A 24,417-nucleotide genomic window follows, 5' to 3' on the forward strand; every position below is an offset into this window, starting at 1 on the left:
GTTGGGAAGGTGGAGCAGTGTGAATTAACAAAGCCCCATTCAGCCATCATTTGAGCAGACTGGGAGCCTCCCTACACAGCCCAGCAGCCCAGAACTGCCCTGGGGGGACGGCACTCACCTGTGACATAGCACAGTCATCCCTCAACAGAGGACCTGGGGTGCACAGCCTGGAAGAGGGGCCCACTTGCAAGTCTCAGAAGCCATACGCCAATACCAAGGACTTGTGGGTCAGTGGCAGAGACAAACTGTGGCAGGACTGAACTGAAGGATTAGACTATTGCAGCAGCTTTAAAACTCTAGGATCACCAGGGAGATTTGATTGTTAGGGCCACCCCCCCTCCCCGACTGCCCAGAAACACGCCCCACATACAGGGCAGGCAACACCAACTACACACGCAAGCTTGGTACACCAATTGGGCCCCACAAGACTCACTCCCCCACTCACCAAAAAGGCTAAGCAGGGGAGAACTGGCTTGTGGAGGACAGGTGGCTCGTGGACGCCACCTGCTGGTTAGTTAGAGAAAGTGTACTCCACAAAGCTGTAGATCTGATAAATTAGAGATAAGGACTTCAATAGGTCTACAAACCCTAAAAGAACCCTATCAAGTTCAGCAAATGCCACGAGGCCAAAAACAACAGAAAATTATAAAGCATATGAAAAAACCAGACGATATGGATAACCCAAGCCCAAGCACCCAAATCAAAAGACCAGAAGAGACACAGCACCTAGAGCAGCTACTCAAAGAACTAAAGATGAACAATGAGACCATAGTACGGGATATGAAGGAAATCAAGAAGACTCTAGAAGAGCATAAAGAAGACATTGCAAGACTAAATAAAAAAATGGATGATCTTATGGAAATTAAAGAAACTGTTGACCAAATTAAAAAGATTCTGGACACTCATAGTACAAGACTAGAGGAAGTTGAACAACGAATCAGTGACCTCGAAGATGACAGAATGGAAAATGAAAGCATAAAAGAAAGAATGGGGAAAAAAATTGAAAAAATCGAAATGGACCTCAGGGATATGATAGATGATATGAAACGTCCAAATATAAGACTCATTGGTGTCCCAGAAGGGGAAGAAAAGGGTAAAGGTCTAGGAAGAGTATTCAAAGAAATTGTTGGGGAAAACTTCCCAAATCTTCTAAACAACATAAATATACAAATCATAAATGCTCAGCGAACTCCAAATAGAATAAATCCAAATAAACCCACTCCGAGACATATACTGATCACACTGTCAAACACAGAAGAGAAGGAGCAAGTTCTGAAAGCAGCAAGAGAACAGCAATTCACCACATACAAAGGAAACAGCATAAGACTAAGTAGTGACTACTCAGCAGCCACCATGGAGGTGAGAAGGCAGTGGCACGATATATTTAAAATTCTGAGTGAGAAAAATTTCCAACCAAGAATACTTTATCCAGCAAAGCTCTCCTTCAAATTTGAGGGAGAGCTTAAATTTTTCACAGACAAACAAATGCTGAGAGAATTTGCTAACAAGAGACCTGCCCTACTGGAGATACTAAAGGGAGCCCTACAGACAGAGAAACAAAGAAAGGACAGAGAGACTTGGAGAAAGGTTCAGTACTAAAGAGATTCGGTATGGGTACAATAAAGGATATTAATAGAGAGAGGGAAAAATATGGCAAACATAAACCAAAGGATAAGATGGCCGATTCAAGAAATGCCTTCACGGTTATAACGTTGAATGTAAATGGATTAAACTCCCCAATTAAAAGATATAGATTCGCAGAATGGATCAAAAAAAATGAACCATCAATATGTTGCATACAAGAGACTCATCTTAGACACTGGGACACAAAGAAACTGAAAGTGAAAGGATGGAAAAAAATATTTCATGCAAGCTACAGCCAAAAGAAAGCAGGTGTAGCAATATTAATCTCAGATAAAATAGACTTCAAATGCAGGGATGTTTTGAGAGACAAGTCATATTGGGACTCCCTTGTATGTAACATGTTGCTTTTCTCCTGCAGCTTTCAGAACTCTCTCCTTGTCTTGTGCACTTGATAGGGTAATCAATATATTTTTCTTCATGTTTATCCAGTTTGGTGTTCGCTGAGCTTCTTGGATGTGCATATTCATGTCTTTTGTTAAGTTTGGGAAGTTCTCTGTCATTATTTCTTTGACTATTCCTTCTGCCCCTTTCTCTCTTTCTTCTCTTTCTTGGACTCCCATAATGTGTATATTGGTGTATTTGATGGTATCCCATAGCTGTTTTAGGCTATTTTCATTTTTAATATATCTTTTTCCTTTTTGCTTCTCAGCCTGATGCATTTCAAGTGGATTGTCTTCAGGTTCACTGATTCTTTCTTCTGCCAGGTCCATTCTGCTTGTGAAACCTTCCTAGGCATTTTTCATTTCAGTTATTGTGGTCCTCAACTCCAGTAGTTCTATTTTGGTTCCTTTTGCAATTTCTATCTCTTTACTCTTTACTCTTTACTCTCATATTACTCTCTTTACTCTCTTTACTCTCATATTACTCTCTTTACTCTCATATTACTCTCATATTGTATCAATTTCTATCTCTTTACTCTCATATTGTAGTTCCAGTAGTTCTATTTTGGTTCCTTTTGCAATTTCTATCTCTTTACTCTCATATTGTTCATTTATTGTTTTCCTGATATCCTGTAGTTCTTTCTCTGTACTTTCTTTCACCTCCTTAAGCATTTTTAAGATCATCTTTTTAAAGGCTTTGTTAAGTATGTCCACATTCTTGTCTTCTTCATTGGTGTTTTCTATAATTTTATCCTCTTCCTTTGAATGGGCCATCATTTCCTGTTTCTTTGTCTTGTACTCTTTTGTTGAACACTGTACACCTTAATATTTTAAAATGTTAATTTTGAGATTTGCTCTATGTGATGTCTATTTCCTGGCTTTGTAACCAGCTGGTGATAAGACAGAGATTTTCTAGAGCTTCAGCCCTCCTATCAGGAAGGTCTGCCAAAAGTGAATGTGCTGTGTGGGGATTTCCCTGCCTAACTGGGCCTCTGTCTTATTCTGGGCTTTAGCTTGTTGGTTGTTTTGGAGTTCCCCTGTTCATAGGAATTTGTTTCTCCCCTCTGTTTCCCAGGGGACAAACCTTCCTCTCCTGGGTATCTGAAGCTGGCAGGCCGCTGTCCCAGATTGTCTGCCTCTCTGGTTATTTACACTCCTTTCATTGTCTCATTGCCTGGAGGGAAAATTCTGGGAGTACAGTCACTCCAGGGAGGACTTTCCCAATTCGGTCTTTCCCAGGCAAAACAGAGCCAGAGACCCACGAAGGGGTGCAGACCAGGTCCAAAGTGCCCTGTAGAGGAGGTCAGAAAGGGTACCAAAATCTTCTCTGATGGCTCCCCAAAACTGAGCTTTCCTGGCCTGACCAGCAAATGCAGCCCTTCAGCTAACTGTCTCCCACAGCCCCAAGGAAGTGCTGAGTCTTTAAATGCCCACCACTTCCGCCCCTGTCCAGAGAAGACTGAAACAATGGCTGCCACTGCCTTTGTCCAGGACGGGTTGTAACAGTAGCTGCCCTCAGACCCGGGGCCCCCGCCACACAAATTCCCTAATCAAAAGCGGTAATCAGTGCTTGGCCGTGCTGACTCCTGTTCTTGGGGAAGAGGATTTTTATGTCCCTTTCTGCCACCAGCAGATAGCCAGGAACTGGACCCTGCAGCAGCCTGCCACGAGAGTGAGGGATGGGCACCGGTAGCTGCTGCAGAGAGAGCAATTTACTCTTCTTTACTGTAATTTATCAGCCTCTTCCTCCCACACTTCCCTGGATGCTGTCCAGTGTTCTTCTGGCCTCCAGAGTTACAAAACAGCTGTTCTGGACCATTCCTGCCTGTTTAATAGTTGTTATGGTTGAAGGACTGAGTACTGGAGCTCCCTTCTCTGCCATCTTCACCGGAAGCTTCCCCCATTAGTTTTTATATGTCCCAGGCTCATCTTGTACTTTCTCTGCCTCAGACCTGGACCCAACCATTTCTCCTAGGAGCCCTGGTTCATTTTACTGGGGAAGGTATTTTAGAGTCCACCATGGGAAAAATGTACCTTTACACTGGAGATATCCAGACAGTCACTGCCTTAACCAAGTGATAAGCTTAACATCACCCCCAGTGGGACAACCAAGCTGTACCCACTTCAGTCCCGGTCAACTATTCTTCCAAAAATGTTTAACCTTATTCTAGTCTGAGAAAACAATCAGATGAATCCAAATTCTGGTCTTTTCTACAAGACAACTGGCCTGGACTCTTCATAAAAGTCAGTGTTACGAAAAACTGAAAAGGGGGGATTTATTCAGATTCAAAGAAACTAAGGAAACATAACCAAATGAACCTTGAACGGATCATTGAAAAAAAATTATTGTAAGAAAGCTAAAAACATTTGCAGATAAATGGAGAAATTTAAGTAAGGGTTGGCTATTAAATGATGTCATTGAATTAATGTTAATTTTCTTAGATATAATAATTATATTGTAAGATAGATGGATGGATGGATTGAAAGGTTGATGGTTAGATAAACAGAATTATACGGCAAATGTGGTAAAATGTTAAAATTGGTGGTCTGGGTATCTGGGGGGATAAGGGTGTGTTGCAGTTCTCTGTATGAAGTTTGTATTATTTTTGTAACTGTCCTGTAAGATTGAAAGTATTTCAAAATAAACAGTTTAAAATTAAAATAATTATACTGCAGTAATGTGAGAAAATATCCTTAATTTTAGAAAATGCATGATAAACTATTAGGGATGAAGCATTATGTTTGTAGCTTATAAGTGGTTCAGAAATAAGTTTGTACACACAGAAGTAAATGTGGTAAAACTATAACAATCGATGAATCTAGGTGAAGAGTATACAGGCATTCATGTACTATTCTTTCACCTTTTCTGTAGGTTTGACGGAAAAAAAAAGAGTTGGGAAAAAACATATGTATATATACATATATATGTATGTATGTATGCATGTGTACACACACTCGCTATTGTGATTACAACCATGAAAAGAGTAATATATGGATAAAGAAGAAAGACTGGAAGGAAATATACAAAAATGAGCACAGCAACTGTATTAGGCTGGTGTGTCTATGGGTGCTTTTTTCCCTATTTTCCAAATTTTCTGTAAAGCTACATCTATAAGTCAACAGAAAACAAAATCTCCCGAGGCTGGAAGCCAGCAGGTGTCTGAGAAGGAAAACCCCGGTAGTCACAGAAGAGAAACCAGAGACAATGGTGATTGAAATGGGTTTCTGCTCTCCTTGATGATCGCCAAGACTCTGAAATTCTGGACAGAGATTACGCACTTTGTTTCTAGAGTCTAGGGAACTCACAGTTATAAGCACCTTTGTATATTTCATTTAGCACAAGGCTCCTAAAATTTTTTCTTACAATTACATGAAGAAGTTTCATTGCATGACACTATATGCCAGCAAGACAATGCAAACTTCTCTTTACCTTTCATACAAGGGACAAATTCTATTTAGACAACAGAGGCGATAAAAGAGTTAAGGTGACTTATTTAATAGAGCATAATTTTCCCTTGGGTTTATTTATTCTACAAATGGCATGTTAGACTTGCACAATAAAAACCCTAAACTCCAAGTCTCAAATGGGCTTCCCTGGGCAGAAACATAACACACGGGTTGCTGTATTTTCACTGGTGTGGGAAAGGTGAGGTCTGTGTGACTTCTCCCAGGAGGGAGAAAACATACCAAACCTGTGAAGGGATTCCTCCACCCCACCTGTGTCTCTCTCCCCTTACTGACCCAACTGTATGTTTCCAATGTCGCTATAATAAATCTTAGCCATAAGTACAACTATATTCAGGGTGCTTCTAGCCAAACACAAAATGTGTGGGTGGTCTCGGAAACCTCCGGAATGAGACTCTTCATTTGATTTCTGCACATACTTTTGAGTAGCTTATAAAGACCTAAAAAATATTACCCTAACATGATTATGCCTCTTGAACAAACTGCCACAAATCAAAAACCAGGTAGAATTGGTCTTCGTAAGTACCACCATTCTGTAGATAATGGAGTAGCTGGGAATTTAGCTCATCAGCAATAGATCCCAAAACAATAGTTTTACTACAACTTCCTGGGCACTAAAAGATAAATGTTCTTCACTAGGCAGCATTCAGAGGTTATGGCTCAGGTATACTTATTCACAGCCAAGGATTTTTATAGTCCCTGCTTTAAAGATGTCAGCTGTATGTGTGCTGTACAGTTAAATATCATCAGAGCCAATTTCTGGGAAAGGAAGTCATTATTCTAGTGTTCATATTCCTTGTCACATTTGTTTAGGGTTGATTACAGGCAGTAATCTTTTTGGACAGAAATACAGCCCCAACTCAGCTCAGATTAGAGCCTGGCCGCCAAAGCCATCATTTGTTTTTCAATGCCGATGAACCCCCTGGAGCTGGGCAGCCAGGAGGTGAAGTGCAAGATTCCTCTGGAATCCTGATGTCTGTCTCTGGATTAATCATGGTCACCAATTTTAGTTGGAAAACCCCCTGAGTATTGTAAGGCCTGGAACTAAGATCCAATATTCAAGTGCTACTTTGACATCTTTGAGCCTTGGGGGGGGGGGGGGCTCAAAGGCCTAACAGTGGGTTCCCCTGCTCTCTCCAGATGTGCCCCCCAAACACCCAGCGGGAAAGGCTCCCCACCCAGCTAGTTCCCCTATCAGCTGGACCAGTGAGCCCATCTGGTACTCAACTCAACAGGCTTCAGTTCCCTGCCAGCCCACAGGATGACGTAAACCACCAACTCCATCCTCCGCAGGAACCAGTGGGCACCTGTCCCTCTTGTTACTACAAAGCCCACCTGCCACGGTCCCTGTTGGATCACTCTGCTCCTGAGTGCAGTGTCCTCCTCCCCCGGGCTGTGAGTCTATGTGACTAATAAGCTGTTGTTGATCTCGTGTCCAGTGAAGAGTGCCATCTATTCACCCATCTTTATACTACTTAGGATGGGGGATCCTTCCTTCACCAAAGGGGTGAATAGGAAGTGGTCCAAATACCCTGCAATGTGCCAAGATTAGACCAGACTGCATCCATCCTCCCGTGCTGTCTACATTTGTTACTTTAATGGGTGGTAAACAATCCCTGTGTGCCAGAGAGCCAGGGAGACAAAGACAAATAAGATGGTGTCTGACGTTAAGGAATGTTCCAGTTTGCAGCTGATACACAGGAATTCCCTCCCTACCGCAGAAGATCTACTAGTTGGCTGCAATTCCAATACCAGCACCAGAATTTTGTTAAGCAGTCTTTTCTTCTCTTCAAGACATACTGTAGCATGCTCACGATTCCCTAGCAAGCAGCCACTTTTCTCAGAACCTGCCAGTGAGCTTTACCCAGAGACCGCCAGCCCCCATGTGGGAATCGGCAGGCCATACAGCATGCAGAGGGGCAGGCCACACAAACCCAACAGTATTTGCCTATTAGCCAATGCTTGCAAACAATTAGAGTTAGGCTTGAATTATTCCTCTCAGCTGTCCACTTGCATCACTGTCATCCTCCTTTCACATGTGACAGCCTGAAATAATGGGGGCAATAAAGAGGCTGAGAAGGATCACTGCATGCATCCAACATGAAACACATTGGAATTTCCACTCTGCTGCCTAAGCCACGCAGCCACAGGGACCTCTTCTTCACATGGAATCTCTTCTGCAGAACCACTGCACGCGAGGCAGATAAAGAGAAACTGCTCAGCTGCAGCAGCAGCCAGCTGGGGGAGAGCCTGTGCCTCACTGCAGCCCAGACTCCTGCTCCCCAGGGCACAGTGTGACAACCAATATGCGGGTTCTAGTGTGCAAGGCCTGATAGTGAATTCAGTTAAGATGCCCAATGTGCAAAATATGTAAAGCTTGTCCTGGTTAAAGGAAATGCTAGAGAGCTGTGAGCTTCTCCTAGCAGGCAATGCCTCAGATAAACAGTTCTGTGTAATACAAGCACACATACAAACAGATCCTGGCAGTCCACAGATTGCAATATCGAAAGAGTTCTTTGCTGGGATGAGGGTCAGCAGAGGTGGTCTTCCAAAAAACATATATCCAGTTATTGCAGTAATAATCCCTACCTAAGTTTATGGCATTCAGGCCTGCTTCTTCTACTTTTAAAGCTATTATTTATAATGTTCTTGGACAAGAAGTAAAGATATAAATTCCCTCCAAACTAATACCTAAATTTAATGAGATTCCAAAGAAAATCTCAAAGGGATTTTTATTGGGATCTGATTTTTAAAACCATTGTAGGGTTCATCTGGAAGAACAGTGAAATACATTTTTCAAATGTTTTAAAAAATAATGGTTGTAAGGTAGATAAGGGCTCGATTTACAATAATGCTATGATAATAAAAAGAGTGGCAAAGGTTCAGATATAATAATAAATGAAAGCATCAATGGAACAATGTAAAAATTTTATAGTCAGGGGTGGGAGGGGAAATAAAGTCAGATCCCTACCTTACACACTATACTAAAAATAAAGTCCATACAAATTATAGATTTAAACTTTAAAATTCAAACCATATAAGTGTTAGAGAAAAACATATGGGTTATTATTTATATTGATAGGAAAAGACTTTGAGCATATACTAAAGGCAGAATCCATAAAAGTAAAACATCTGACAGCATAAATACTCAAAACTCCTTATTTAAAACGCTTTAGGAAAAATAAGAACTACCTTTGACAACTCAGAAGAAAAACAAAATCACTTTGAAAATATATTTGCAGCCTAACAAAGGGTTAATGTCCTTTATATATAATGGGCTTACCACCACTAAACAGCATAATAGCAAAAGGGAAAAAAAAGGGGCAAAGGATATCAACAGGCTATTCAGAAAATAGCCAATAAACATATAAGATATTCGTATATATTCATTAATCAAACAGTCAACAAAAGAAACTCCCATTTTTCACTTATCAAAATGACAAAAATTTCTCAACTTCTACCCAGTATCAGAGTGCTATAGAAGTGATTAAATTATTTTTGTTAAGAGAAAAAAATTATGCTTGTTAGGAGAAAAAAAATGACTCTTCACTTTAAAAAAAAAAATCCTAAATTGATATTCAATTTGATGAGAAACCTAAGAGAGTTCCCAAGCTGGTTACCTTGAGGAGAGTTTGCAGCCCTGTTGCAAGTAGGCATTGAGGTTCCCAGTTGCTGCAAGTAACAGCCCCAGGTACGGCGGGGAAGGCTTCATCGGCCTAGAAGCAAACTCAGGATGGAACTGGACACCAACAAAATAGGGATGATCTGAAATGAGAACAATCATGTCACAGTTGAAGCAAGCAAAGATGAGAACTGCTTTCAAGGTCTTATCTTTGGATAAGGAAACTCATTACAGAGAAGACTGCTTAACTTGTTATCATCATAGTGATCCATTTTCAGAGCAGAGTTTCAGATTTGAAGTACAGCTCACTTAATCAGAGATCTGGGATTTTATTTGTGGAAGGTGTTAGTGAGCAAAGTTAGGCAAATGTTTTTGAATGGCAAGATGAATTCTGCTTTTCCAAAGTCCACCTGCTTTTTGAAGGCCCTGGGGCTTTTTGTTGCCTCTATTTCCATAGTATCCCTCAGACTTCAGGCTGACCTGGTCATTCTTTCTTTTGGATGGCTACAAGGTCTCTCCTTCCCCAAGGGAAGGGTCCCCTGGAATAAACGAGACATGCTGAACCCAGAGGGCTGCCCCTGGGAATGCAGCAGGTACAGGGCTTTTCTAGTCCCAGCTCTAAGTTGTATATTCATCATAGCATCATTAAACTGAACTGGCACTCACGTTTCAGCCCATGCCAATTTACCACTTGTGATGGACAGTCTCCACGTGGATGGAAAGATAGCCTTAGGGCACGTTAGTGGTGGTCATGTCTCAAGGTAGCAAGGGTCCAAGCTATTTTTACTTTCTTCCTTCTACTTTTTTGTATTGTATGAATCTTTTACAATGAACTTATATTACTTCATCACTGGGGGAAGGGGAATTAAGCCATTTTCATTTTTGAGGATTATAAGAAGCCCTTATACAGCAATTCAAGTTCTGCTGGATATAATAGGAACAGAAAAAGTAGCTTTTCCCAGGTTTCTGAAATCCCCTCTTTTGGAATGGCAAGAATTGCCAATGCTGGGAACGAAATTAACAGCACTGAATTATATATTTGAATGAGGTTATAAGGGGAACTTTCAGGTTTTATATATATATGCTACTAAAATAAAAATTTAAAAAAAACCCATAGGACTCAGTGTGATTGTGAAGACCTTGTGGATCACACCCCCTTTATCTAGTGTATGGATGAGTGGAGGAATGGGGATAAAAACTAAAGGACAAATGGGGTGGGATGGGGGGATGACTTGGGTGTTCTTTTTTCACTTTTATTTTTTATTCTTGTTCTGGTTCTTTCTGATGTAAGGAAAATGTTCAGAGATAGATTGTGGTGATGAACGCATAACTATGTTATCATACTGTGGACAGTGGATTGTATATCATGGATGATTGTATGGTGTGTGAATGTATTTCAATAAAACTGAATTTAATAAAAAAAAAAAAAAAAAAAAAACCCATAGGACTGTGCACCACAAACAGTGGACCCTAATGTAAACCATGAACTATAGTTAATAGTACCTTTATAATAATATTCTTTCATCAATTGTAACAAAGGCACCACACTAAAGCAAGGTGTTAATAATAGGGGGGTATATGGGAACTCTGTATCTTCTGCATGACTTTTCTGTAAACCTGCAACTTCTCTAATACAAAAAACTTTAAAAACGACAACAACAAAGGATGGCCATTTCCAACTCTGGGGAACTATTCCAGGATTCCAAACTCCTTTCCCCAATCAGAACTCTCAAAAACTAGGTTTATTCCCAAATTAAGAAGCACATAGTTTGGGCAACTCTCCAATCCCGAAATTACTATCACACAGAGTATGGACAGCATGTTGTATTTCCTACTTGGAAAAATCATTTTAATTTGTGTCCATCAAACTGAAGATGATAAAATATGATGTTTTATAGGGGGAAGTAAATATAACTTAAAAGCTTTTAATGGGATGCTTTATCAAATGAGCTAAAAATCTAGTATGGAATGAATTCAAAATCCACAAATTCCTATCACTTAGCACTGGCGACTCAAAGCTCCTGCTACAGCAAAAAGGAAACAGTGGTTGTACAGAAAGGCCTACGCTCCTAAAATTATCATTTAAAGCTGTGCTATACCAAATGGCAGCCACTAGCCACATGTGGCTATTTGAATTGATTAAAATTAGCTGAGCACGTTTCCAGTGCTCACTAGCAACATGTCGGCTAGCGGCTACCACACCGAACAGGGCAGAATACCAAGAGAAAGAGCTGGGATCAGCTGTGACCACGGGCTTAACATGTTCTTGCAGATCTGCATGAGAAATACTGTCCTTTCTCTCATCAATAATGAACGTTAGAGTTTTCGTTTACGGTCTTGGGGGTTGTCCAAGCCCCACCACAAACAGCTCCTTCTTTGCTATTCCTCAACAGATGTCCAATCCCTTCGTGTTGGGTTTGGTTTTATAGAGAACTTCTCAGAGTGCAGCAATTTGTGTTCAAAAGTTAAATGAGTGGCCCGTGCTTGCCCATCCAGCATGGGCAGCAGGGAAAGGCAGATGCTCAGCAGAATGGAGAGGCGGGTCCCAGATGCAACAGACATCAACACTGGGTACCAGTAACAGTTGAGCACTTTGCCATGCTTCCTCAAACACACAAGGGCAAGTAGGGTGCTACTCAACAGCAAACTGCCTGCCTTTCCCAGAGCACCTAACCTAGTGGCGAGCAAGCACACCAGACAAATTCCCAAGGGGGGTGGGAGGGATGGTGAAGAAATATACTACTTGTACAACTGGTTGACTCAGAGTAAGATGCCAAGAGTAAGACGCCATTTTTTGGTGGGTTCAGAACTCATAGGTCCCAGACTGGTTAGGATTATAAGCAGTCCATTTTTCATGCACCTTGCAGTTGCATATTTATTTCAAAGGAGAGAGGAAAAGAGAAGGAACAGTATGGGTCTCAAATTATATCTCTGTAACGTCTATGGTCGACGAAAAAGATGTTGACTCACCACGTAGCTTTTCAGAAACCAAGCGCCCACTTACTTGCGAGTTCAATGATTTCCATTCTCTCCCCATTGACATCCTGACCTACAAAACTTAAGTCATTCTGCTCAAATTGGTTGATCAGATTAGGGTTCACCTGGAAAAACAAGAAATTAAGTGTCATTGGGCAGCAGTGCAATACAGACCCTTCATCAACTGGGTGGGTTTGCCATTTCAATGATGCTCTGACTAGTAGTTAATTTCCACATTCAACCTCCATAGCCTATTTTTAAACTCATGATGAACCTGAAACACAAACTGTAATCACAGCCCTGAAATCTGGGAGGCCCACCTTCTATTGACCAAAGATGAGATCCAAATAGCAGGACTCTGACACAGATATTCCGACTTGGAGCTTTGAGACCAGCTATTGATACCTGTCCCCATATTTGCTTCTTACCTCGAGTTATGTGTACTTAACTCTCTCCAAAGAGCAAATTTGCTTGAGGAATGAAACTACCGTATTTCCCTTGCAACTAATCCCAATGTGTCTTTATGCGTAGTTACAGAAAAGCTCTAAAGAGAAGTTTGGAGCAATTTTTCTATTAAAATATTGATCATAGATGACAACTTCATGATTCAGCTCACAGCTCCTACCATTCGCTTGCCCAGTCCCCTTCCCTGCACTTACCTCATGGCTCCTTCTTCTTGCTCATCTCATTGCTAGCTCTTTCCCAACCTTTGGGCCTCCTTTTCAGCCTCTCCCTCATAGCAGCTCTTCCCCACCATTCCAACTAAAACGGGGTCCCATCTGTCCTTCTTAATCTTAGCCCCATATGTTTTTATTTTTGAACGTTATACCAATTCTCATAATCTGTAATCGTTTTTCTTTTTTATGTAACAGTTTTAAATTATAATTCACATAACCATACAACTAACTGGTTTAAAGTGTAAAATTCAATGGTTTTTAGCATATTCACAGAGTTGTGCAACCATCACCACAATTGATTTTAGAACATTTTCATCACCCCCAAAAGAAATGCTTGTATCCTTCAACTGTCATCCTCTAATCCTAATCCTCCCATCCTCCTCTTCCTAGCCCCTGGCAGCTACTAATCTACTTTCTGTCTCCATAGATTTTCCCATTTTGGGCATTTCATACAAATGGAATCATATAATATGTAATCTTTTGTGTCCGGCTTCTTTTGCTCAACATAATGTTTTCAAGATTCATCCATGTTTGTAGCATGTATCAGTACTTCATTTCTTTTTATTGCTGAATAGTATTTCATTGTATGGATAGACCACATTTTATTTATCCACTCATCATATGATGGACATTTGGAGGGTTTCCAGTTTTTGGCTATTATGAATAATGCTACTGTGAACATTCTTGTACAAGTTTTTGAGTGGAAATATTTTTTCATTTCTCTTGGGTATATACCTAGGGGTGGAATTGCTGGGTCATATGGTAACTCTATGTTTAACCTTTTGAGGAACTGCTAGCCTTTCTCCTACAGTAGCTGCACCATACTGCATTCCCACCAGCAGTGTATGCTCTATCCTTACCAACACTTTTTATTATCGGTCTTTTGATTATAGCCATCCTAGTGGGTGTGAAGTAGTTTTGATTTGCATTTTCCTGATGACTGATGATGTTGAGCATCTTTTCAGATGCTTATTGACCATTTATATATCTTCTTTGGAGAAATTTCTATCCGAGTCCTTTATCCAATTTTTAATTGGGTTTTTTGTCTTTTAGTTATTGCATTGTAAGAACTCTTTATATTTTCTAGGTTACAAGTCTCTTATGAGATATATAGTTTAATCTGTAATTCTTTTATCTGTTATGATATTTGTTGTCCTCTCCAATTAGAATGTGAGCTCCCTGAGAGGACAGAGACCGTGTCTGTCTTTCTCCACCTTGCATCTCCAGTGCATTCAAGAGGCAAAATGCACGTGAATGAATGAATGGGTACACTACCATGTACATGGCAGTTCTTATATCTTCTCATCACCACTTACATGAAGCAATTCAATAATTTCTGTCCCACCAGTTGGGACAGTTCACAGTGGAAATAAGAGCAGAAATGGCCTACACTTGGCAAATTATATTCCCTAAATTGTGATGACACTGTTGGTAGCCTCTGCAGCATCCATTCCCACTAGTCCTCCTTCAAAACAGAACCCTCTGCCTCTCCCCTACATGGCCTGTGGGACTCCATGTTCCCCATTCCAGAAGTTGGCCCTAACTGGTCTAAGCCAAACATGATAATCCCTTCCCTACTGGCAGACGAATGATGCCAAGAGCCCAGGTGTAAGTCCACTAATATTCAGCATTTCCTAGCAATGGTTACTAGTTCACAAGTGGGCAGGTAATCTAAGTTGACCCATCAGACTGAAGATAAAATTCCATGTCTGGGGGAGACACATCCTGCCTTAGTTGCTGTTGGCAGCCATCTTGGAACTATGAGGGAGACCAGCCTGAGGGCCAAGCAGATGCACAGAACAGGACAGGGCCAAGAGGAACACAGAGCAAGCAGGAGCCCTGAGTGTACCATGCCTGGAGTTTGTCTAGCCTCTGGACTACCTGTTACCTGAGATAACAAATGTCCTCATTGTTTAGACTGGTTTGAGTGAACAACGAGCAGGGATTTTGGTTCTTTGCAGTCAAAGCATTAAAATGGATACATTAATTAATCCTGGTATAGATAATCTGCATTATGAAAATTTTTACCCCCAAACCTAAGCTTCTCATCTGGAAATCCCAACAATGAACTGTCCTTAGTCATGTGATGCTAAGCCTCACGCTCCATGCAGACTTCCAAAGAACTTCCCAAATCCAGAATCTACCAAGGACTGAGATACCCAGGGACTCAACTCTGTCCTGAGAGGCATTAGGTTCCTTTTTGGAAGGCCCAAGACCCCTTTTTCTCAAACCTGGTAATAGAAAGAGTAAGGGACTAAAGGACAAGGAATCATGGCCTTATCTTGATCTAAGAGATAGCAGACAGAATACTGTGGAATCCTCATACACTCTGTGTACAGATACTTAAAGACTGTGCCTTTGGAAAGCCAAGGGGAGCAGAGTCTTTCTGCCCGCACCTGCCTCTTCTAGAAGTGGGAGAAGGTGGGCAATCTGGCACACCTCCCTGAGCATGGAGGATGCCACTAGGGCTGGACTCCTTTTCCAGGGGGCCCTCTTGGAATCTCTGGGGTTCCTCCCAATAAGCATCCATATCCCATGGTAACTCGGCATGAAAGCCTTACCTCATACCGATGTCTGTGTCTTTCTTCTATATAAGAAACATCACCATAAAGTTTCCCTGTAAAGACAGAGAGTGCAATTAATACTGGAGTAATGGACTCAAGAACCACACGTGTGGTGGGGGAGCTCTTGGGTCTTTCTATCAGAGGCCTCAAAATGAGCTCAACTTCACAGATTGATCTAGATTTTTCTCCTTTTCTAGGAGAGTGTATTACTTCCTGGGCTTCCATCACAAAGTTCCACAAACTGTGGCTTAAAACTACAGAAGTTTCTTGTCTCACGGTTCTGGAGGCTAGAAATCCAAAAGCAAGGTGTTGGCAGGGCCATGCTTCCTCTAAAACCTGTAGGAGAGTGTTTTAGTTTCCCAGCTGCTAAAGCAAATTCCATACAATATGTTGGCTTAACAACAGGAATTTATTGGCTCACAATTTCAGAGGCTAGAAGGCTTGTTTCCTCCTAGGGTCATTATTTTCTGGCTGGCTGGCAATCTTTGAGGTTCCTTGGCTTTTCCGTCACATGGCCAACACACATGGTGGTGTCTTCTCCTTTCTCTTCTGGTTCCGTTGACTTCCAGCTTCTGGCTGCTCCCCATGGCCTCTCTCTCTTTGGTCTTCCCTGTAAGGCCTCCAGTAATAGGATTATACACCCATCCTTATTCAGTTGGGCCACACTTTATCTGAAGTAACCTCATCAAAAGCCCTATTTCCAAGGGGTTCACTTCCATAATTAAGAATTTGTTTTCCTGGGGTACATAACTCCAAGCCACCACAGGGAAGATCTTTCCTGGCCTCTTCTAGCTTCTAATGTTTGCCAACAAACCTTGGCATTCCTTGGCATATAGCCTAATCACTACCATCTCTGCCTCTGTCTTCACAGGGCCTTTTCCCTTGTGTCTCTCTTACTGTGTGTCCAAATTTCCCTCTTCTTGTAAGGACAGGAGTCATATTGGATTAGGACCCACCCTAATCTGGTTTGGCCTCATCTTAACTAATCACATCTTCCAAGACCCTATTTCCAAATAAAGTCAAATTCAAGGGGCTGGGGTTACAACTTGAGCATGTCATTTGGGGCGACATAGTTCAACCCATACAAAGACCAAATGCCTCATCTCTCATTTGGGCTTTTGGCTTGGATTTAAAAAATGCAAATCAGCTGTATTCTCATATGACTCTGTTCAATCAATTAGCACAGACTGAGCTTCTATTTTCAATTTTGTCCTTATAGACTGAGCTCTGTGGTGATGATTTAATGACTGTGAATATTTAAAGCACATGTCTTGGAAGAAAAGAGAAATAGTGGGGGCAGGGAGCTCCTTTAAGTGAGCTTCAACATGCTATGACAATGGGGCCATTGAGACTGAAACAACTATTGGTTCATAGACATAAAGAAAAAATGGAAAATAATTGCACAACAATACCCAGCTGGAAAAAATGGGAGCATATTGTTTGTTTCCTTTGCTGCTCAAGCCTATACCATGCAATGGGTTGGGTTAAACAATGAGAATGTATTTGCTCATGGTTTTGAGGCTAACAGAAAATACAAATCAAGGTGTCATCAAGGCAATTCTCTCTCCCTGAAGACTGTGGCATTTCTGGGGCTGGCTGCTGGTGATCCTTGGTCCTTAGGCTGTCACATGGCAAGGCACATGGTGGCATCTCCCAGTCTCTCCCTTCTTTTCCAGGTTCCATTGATGTTCAGCTTCTGGCTGCTCCCTCAGTGGCTCTCTCTCTCTCTCTCTGTGTGTCTGAATTTCATTCCACTTATAAAGGACTCCAGTAATAGGATTAAGACCCACCCTGATTGAGGTGAGTCACACCTTAATTGAAGTAACCTCATCAAAAGGTCCTACTTATATAATGGGCTCACACCCACAGGAATGGATTAAGTTTAAGAACATGTTTTTCTGGGGTGCACTGCTCCAAACCACCATACGTATATATCATCAGGAAGCAAAAGAAAAGGGGAATTGAAAGATCTGGACCTCGCTTTGAGAAGAGTCTGACTCTCCCATGATATCTGCCTTTGCAACTGCTCCAGAGTCTTTTCTTCCTATAGTCAAAATTTTCTCTTCTGCTTCTTTCATTACCACAGATGACAGCAAATCCAAAACCAGATCCTGCCAATATCAGCAAAGACAGTGAGGAAAATGACAAAAATATCCAAATTAGGATATAAAGAATTATTTCTTAGAGCTTTGGGGACTAGCGGGATATTGTGTGAAGTTTTGACACTGTATTGCCTCTGACTGCTGCTGGCATTAGGGAAATTCTGTGTTTGCTGAAATATCCCAGAGGTGACAGGAAGGGAGAGTGGGACATGCTTAGCAGCACAGACTCTGAAGCCAGGCTGCCTGGTTTTAAAATCCACAACACCATTTAATAGATATGTGGCTTTGGGCAAATTACTCAACCTCTCTTGTGCCTCAGTTTCCTCACCTGTAAATGGGGATTATGATAGTACCTACTTCATAGGGTTGTTGTGAGGATTAATAAAATCAAAATATGTAAAAAAAAAAAAAAAAAAAAAAAAAAAAAAAAAAAAAAAAAGAAAGGAAGAAAGAAAAGAAAGAAAGAAAGAAAGAAAGAAAGAAAGAAATCAAAATGTCTGCCAAAAAGTGCAATCACTACCCAATGGGCTCCATGATCACCTCACCCTCTTCTCTTGGCAAAGGCTGCCTTGCATATGCACAAATGTCTTTTAACTGCTCTGCTGGTGCCTTTATCCAATTTGTATCTAAGACTGCCCAGAACATGCCCTGTGCTAATTGGGCATTACGGGAGCTAGAGCTCTCTATGTATGTGCAAGGACGAGCTGGGCTTGTCTAATTCAGAGATCCCAAGAGGCTGCCCACAGGGTAAATATTTGGAGTGTTCAGTCTGCATAGAGTTGGCAGACACACAAATGTTTTAAAATTTTAAATAAATTGCCAACATTTTAAAACCAGGAGGTTTCACATAAAACTCTAGATTTCCAGATTCTCTTGAAAATTTAGAAAACTGACTATAGTGGACCCAGAGATCTTCAGGCAACTATGAGTTATAGCAGTCGCTCCTTTGATGGGCCAAGTGCTTTTCATTTTCAATTTGCCCCAGTCCCTACCACTCCCTATTGCATCTCTAACCCCGAGGCCCAGGGCTGCCACTGATTGTTGCACTTCAGCTGTGGCTTTCCTCATACCTGGCTGTCTCTCTCCTTTACATTCCCCAGCTGGCCCTACGGCACTGGGGTTTGCAAGCCCAGGCCTAGCTGTTCAGTCCTATGGCGATTCAGTGCTTGGGGCCCTCCTGAAGCCAAGCACTGGTTTCAAACTTTCAGAAGTCAAGATGCCCAAGGGTGGGGATTTCACTTTCTGCCCCCACTGCTCTCCTCCCACAAGGCACTCCTCAGGGGATCTGGGGAGCCTTGCCTCGGGAAGCTCGGCATGAGGCTGCTTTCAGCTGGGGGAGCTGTTTGAGGGTTACCACCCCATCTTTTTATTAAGGTCTGGCCATTCGTTATAGTGAGGTGGTTACGAGTTTGAGCTCTGAAATCAGCTCGGTGATGTTCTGACAAGGGAGCTGGACAAGTGACAACATTGCTAAGCTTCCTTCTGCTTGTGTGAAATGATGGCTGGGTCCTAGGGAAACAGAAATTCTGCACATAATGTCTTAATTGCTGGTACTTAGAAAGGGCACAATCAGGGGCAGCCAGCATGTTTCTCCTTCCATATTCTTTTGGGTCTTAGTATGTTGTTTCTTTAATTTTCTTTACAAAACATCTCATTTCTTTACATAGCTAAACGCCCCCCCTTCCCTAATTTTATTTTTCATGACCAGCTTTGTTTCTCAACTTTCTAGTTTACTAATAAAATATCTTAGTTTAAAATGCTAATCCTTGCCTTTAGCTCTACATTTTAGGGCTACATTCTTTTTTTTTAATCATTTTTTTATTGTGGAATAAAACATATATACATAGAAGTGATAACTTTCCAAGTGCAATTTAACAAGTAGTTAAGGAAACATTTTAGTGCTACATTCTTTTTCATAGCTTTTATCTCATCGTTTCCCTCTATTTCGTATTCTTATCTCATTTTTAACATCCCTTTTCTTTGATTTCATTTATTCTCCTGGTGGTCCATATTGCAGGAGATGAGAGGAGTAGGAATCGGGAGAACCTGCAAAAAAAGAGGGAGTACCTGCTCCCCTCTCTCCTCCAGCTGGCCCAGCCTCCCCTCCCACTACCCCAGCAGGACCTCATTCTTGACTGAATTTCACCTGAACTTCGGGAGAATCTCAGATGGATACAAGAAACCCTTCAAACTCATGGTCACAACAGCCCCCGCTTGTACAGGGCTGTCCCTGTGGCAGACACCAAGCAGGTGCTGTCATTATCTCCAGTTCCCAGATGCAGACCCAGAGGTGCGGCCTGGGGACTGACAGCTGGGGTTGGCTGGGCAGTTGGGGGCACAGCCGAGCTCCAGGCTCTGCCTCTTAATAGCTCCACTGGCTCCCATTTGGAAGTGTCTAGGCCAGGGCCCGGTCCAGTAAGAGGGACACAAATGCTGTCTGTTCCTGTTATGAAAAGACCCAGGTCCCAGACTTGCCCCCCACTCCCCCCACCGCCACGAACAATTTCACTTAGCAAATGATTCTCCCAGAAAAAGGCAAGAATAAGCAGAGAAGAAAGCCATTCTGCACCCTCTGTGAGGCGGCTCTCCAGGAGACACTCCTTTCACATGGCCTACCACGTTCCAGGCAAATTTGTCACTCAGCAAACTGACAAATTACTGTGTCAAGGGCTTTCAGGGTCCCTACGTACCTGGTGACCTCCTTTCAACTGATTTGTAAATCACCTCATTAACCCAGCCAAGGTTTGATGTGACTCTTTTTTTCCCCTGACATAATCGAATCCACACCAGGAACTAGACGCTATTTTTCTTTATCAATGCATAGATAAGAGATAAGAAAGCAAAAGCAATTTTTCTAGTCTCTGAACATTTTTTCCCACCTTATCCCCATTTCTCTCAATTCTTTCAAACTTTAGATTCAGCCGTTCTCCATTTCCAATCGCGTTGACCCAGATCTTTAAAATTGGGCTCATTCAATACCTTCCTAATCAGCCTCTTGCCTGTGTTCTCTCAGAACACAAACCTTTTCCTCTCACAGTCAAACAGAACCAACACTTTTAGTCAAGTTCTTTTCCTCAATATGAGGAAATGCACAGAAGGCCCCAAAAGGAACTCAGTCTGTTCTTAGAGCATTCAATTACCCCCAGCTGGGCCAGACAGCTTTGCTTGGCCTTCTGCATCCTAGACTCAATGTCACCTTCCCTGCTGGTGTCACCCCGGGGTGCTCTACTGGCCTCCTCTGCCACCTGACGTCTTTCATGGTCTGCGTCAAGCCTTACTGTCTCTGTGTCGTCCTCCCTGAAGATAAGGGTCATCTTCTCAGAGCTCTGACAGGAAGTCACAGTCACCAGTGTGCTACACTGGCTTCCTAATTCCTTCAAATAGGTTGAGTTGGATCCTCAACCAGACAGGACATCTGTAGAGGGCTCATGGGGTGGCCATTACCCACCTCCGCCTCCTAAAGTGCTCAGTACCTCTCTGTACCCTTTGACCCCCATCCTTTCTTTTCTAAAAGTAAGGGCCCCCTAGCCATTTGAGTGCTGATTTGGGGGGCAGGGGAGTTACTCAAATTCTGTATAGACTTAGGGCTGCTTTAAATTAGGTTTATGCTAACATCTGTATTAGCACACATATGCCAGATTATGTGGTATTCAAACATGTTAACTGAATGGGTCAGGAAAACATGTTCTTTCTGGTTAATGAAAACTTCACAGTCAATGTGGATGAAGACTTGCTTTCCTTTCTGGATGTCTTGGCAACACATTTGGGATGTGACCAAAAAATTCTGCCTCGTGTCTGTAATATTTGGAGACACTAACGAACAAGTAGTCAGCTGTTCCCTGAATTGCTTTGTGCTCTATTACGTTCCCATCTCTTGGGCTCAGTTGAGAGCCATAAGCAAAACGATCAAATTTATTTCCAGTCTTAAAACCCTCTAATAACAAAGTTCCTCGGTGCTTCCTCCTGGCTCCCCTCTCAGCTGAGCCTGGCCCCCTGGATCTCTAGCCACACCTCCTTCTAGACCCCTCACTCTGCAAAGCACCCAATTTCATACTTAAGTGCTGTGTGCCCCTTCTCCAAGCTCTTCAGTGTCATCTAATGAGTTAATCCAGCAAGGTGCCACTATAAGGAGACAAAGCCTACCATCTAACTTCCCAAATAAAATGTGTTTTTTTTAAATTAGGTATAATTTACATGCAATAAAATCCACAGATGTGTAGGGGAGAGTAGGGGATGAGCTTTCAGACCTGTAAAGTCTATTTTTCTTTTAACAGTCACACTCTGGAGGGTGACTCCATTTCCTCAACTGAAAAATAAAGAGTGTGGATCAAATGGCTTCTGAAAACCCTTCTAGGTCTTATTCTCCATCACCAAATAGGGTATTTATGCAGGCAAGTGAGTGGGGAAGATGCTGTCCTTCCATCTCCCCAGGATGGCCACTCACCCTCCCCTCACCACGGGCTCCATTCAATGCCTGGTTTTTTGTTTTTTTTTCATTTTTTCATTTTTATTGAGATTGTTCAGATACCATACAATTATCCAAAGATCCAAAGTGTACAATCACTTGCCCCTGGGTACCCTCATACAGCTGTGCATCCATCACACTTAATTTTTGTTCAATTTTTAGAAACTTTTCATTACTCCAGACAAGAAATAAAGTGAAAGATGAAAAAAGAAAAAAAGAAAAGGAAACTCTAATCCTCCCCTATCCCTAACCAACCCCCCTCAATTGTTGACTCCTAGTATTGATATAGTACGTTTGTTATTGTTTATGAAAAAATGTTGAAATACTACTAACTGTAGCATATAGTTTGTAATAGGTATATAGTTCTTTCCTATATGCCCCTCTATTATTAATTTCTAATTGTATTGTCATACATTTGTTCTGGTTCATGAAGTGATTTCTAGTATTTGTACAGTTGATCATGGACATTGCCCACCATAAAGAATCAGACAATACCACCAATGTCAAGTGTCTAACATGCCTCTCCTATCCCCCCCTCTTATCTGCATTTACCTTAGTATATCACCTTTGTTACATTAAAGGAAGCATAATACAATGATTCTATTAGTTACAGTCTCTAGTTTATGCTGATTGCATCCCTCTCCAATGCCTCCCCATTTTTAACACCTTGCAAGGTTGACATTTGCTTGTTCTCCCTCGTAAAAGAACATATTTGTACATTTTATCACAATTGTTGAATACTCTAGATTTCACCAAGTTACACAGTCCCAGTCATTATCTTTCCTCCTTTCTTGTGGTGTCTCACGTGCTCCCCATCTTCCTCTCTCAACCATATTCATAGATACCTTTGTTCAGTGTACTTACATTGTTGTGCTACCATCTCCCAAAATTGTGTTCCAAACCACACACTCCTGTCTTCTATCACCCTGTAGTGCTCCCTTTAGTATTTCCTGTAGGGCAGGTATCTTGTTCACAAAGTCTCTCATTGTCTGTTTGTCAGAAAATATTTTGAGCTCTCCCTCATATTTGAAGGACAGCTTTGCTGGATACAGGATTCTTGGTTGGTGGTTTTTCTCTTTCAGTATCTTAAACATATCACACCACTTCCTTCTTGCCTCCATGGTTTCTACTGAGAGATCCGCACATAGTCTTATTAAGCTTCCTTTGTATGTAATGGATTGCTTTTCTCTTGCTGCTTTCAGGATTCTCTCTTTGTCTTTGACATTTGATAATCTGGTTATTAAGTGTCTTGGCGTAGGCCTATTCATATCTCTTCTGTTTGGAGTACGCTGCGCTTCTTGGATCTGTAATTTTATGTCTTTCTTAAGAGATGGGAAATTTTCATTAATTATTTCCTCTATTATTGCTTCTGCCCCCTTTCCCCGCTCTTCTCCTTCTGGGACACCAATGATACGTACATTATTGTACTTTGTTTCATCTTTGAGTTCCCGGAGACGTTGCTCATATTTTTTCATTCTTTTCTCCATCTGCTCCTTTGCATGTAAGCTTTCAGGTGTTTTGTTCTCCAGTTCCTGAGTGTTTTCTTCTGCCTCTTGAGATCTGCTGTTGTATGTTTCCATTGTGTCTTCCATCTCTTGTGTTGTGCCTTTCATTTCCATAGATTCTACCAGTAGGTTTTTTGAACTTTTGATTTCTGCTGTATACATGTCCAGTGCTTCCTTTACAGCCTCTATCTCTTTTGCAATATCTTCTCTAAACTTTTTGAATTGATTTAGCATTAGTTGTTTAAATTCCTGTATCTCAGTTGAAGTGTACGTTTGTTCCTTTGACTGGGCCATAACTTTGTTTTTCTTAGTGTAGGTTGTAATTTTCTGTTGTCTAGGCATGGTTTCCTTGGTTATCCAAATCAGGTTTTCCCAGACCAGAACAGAGGGAAGAAATATTCAGTATCTGGTTTCCCTGCGGGTGTGTCTTAGAAAATTGCTCCACCCTTTGATGCCCAGCAGGTGACGCCTGTTAGCCTATAATTCTTGACTGGTGTGAGGAGGTATGGCCGTGTTCCCCCAGGCTCTGGGGTCTGGTTCTGAATGGAAAGGGCCCCACCCCTTTCCTTCTAGAGAAGACAGAGCCCCCAGGTGGAGGTCATTAGCATTTCAATGGTCTCTCTCTCTGCTTGTGGTGTCTCCGCCCTTCCCCGAGTCACAGCCCTGGAAACTTAAAATGACTGGGGCTTTCTCCACTGAGCTGAAAAAGAAACAGATAGTCCCCTTCAGACCCAGTCAAGGCGACCCTCCGGCTCTCCCAGGTCAGTCGTCACCCAAAGCCTCTGTCTGTTTTTTGGGGATGCGTACCTGTAGTGAGCAGTTCACACTTGCTACTTAAAACCCCAGTTGGAGCTCAGCTGAGCTGTATTTGCTTGCTGGGCGAGAGCTTCTCTCTGGCACCACGAGGCTTTGCAGCTCAGGCTATGGGGGGGGGGGGTCTCACGACTTGGATCCGCATGTTTTACTTACAGATTTTATGCTGTGTTCTCGGGCATTCCTCCCAATTCAGGTTGGTGT

At 41.9% G+C, this 24,417-nt stretch overlaps 1 protein-coding gene across 5 annotated transcripts in view; it reads right to left on the reverse strand.

Moving 5' to 3' along the window:
- The window catches only part of CTPS2 (CTP synthase 2), a 383,279-nt gene that overhangs the window by 259,966 nt on the left and 98,896 nt on the right, over positions 1-24,417 (reverse strand). For all 5 annotated transcript variants that reach the window (XM_037822637.1, XM_037822638.1, XM_037822635.1 and 2 more), the window contains 3 exons: positions 15,326-15,381; positions 12,116-12,212; positions 9,110-9,254 (listed from right to left, as the gene is read on the reverse strand). In XM_037822637.1, the coding sequence (XP_037678565.1) occupies positions 9,110-9,254; positions 12,116-12,212; positions 15,326-15,381 (298 nt within the window). The remainder of the gene's footprint in view (positions 1-9,109; positions 9,255-12,115; positions 12,213-15,325; positions 15,382-24,417) is intronic.

This window comes from Choloepus didactylus, chromosome X, assembly GCF_015220235.1.
Source record: "Choloepus didactylus isolate mChoDid1 chromosome X, mChoDid1.pri, whole genome shotgun sequence".
NCBI classification, from domain to species: domain Eukaryota; kingdom Metazoa; phylum Chordata; class Mammalia; order Pilosa; family Megalonychidae; genus Choloepus; species Choloepus didactylus.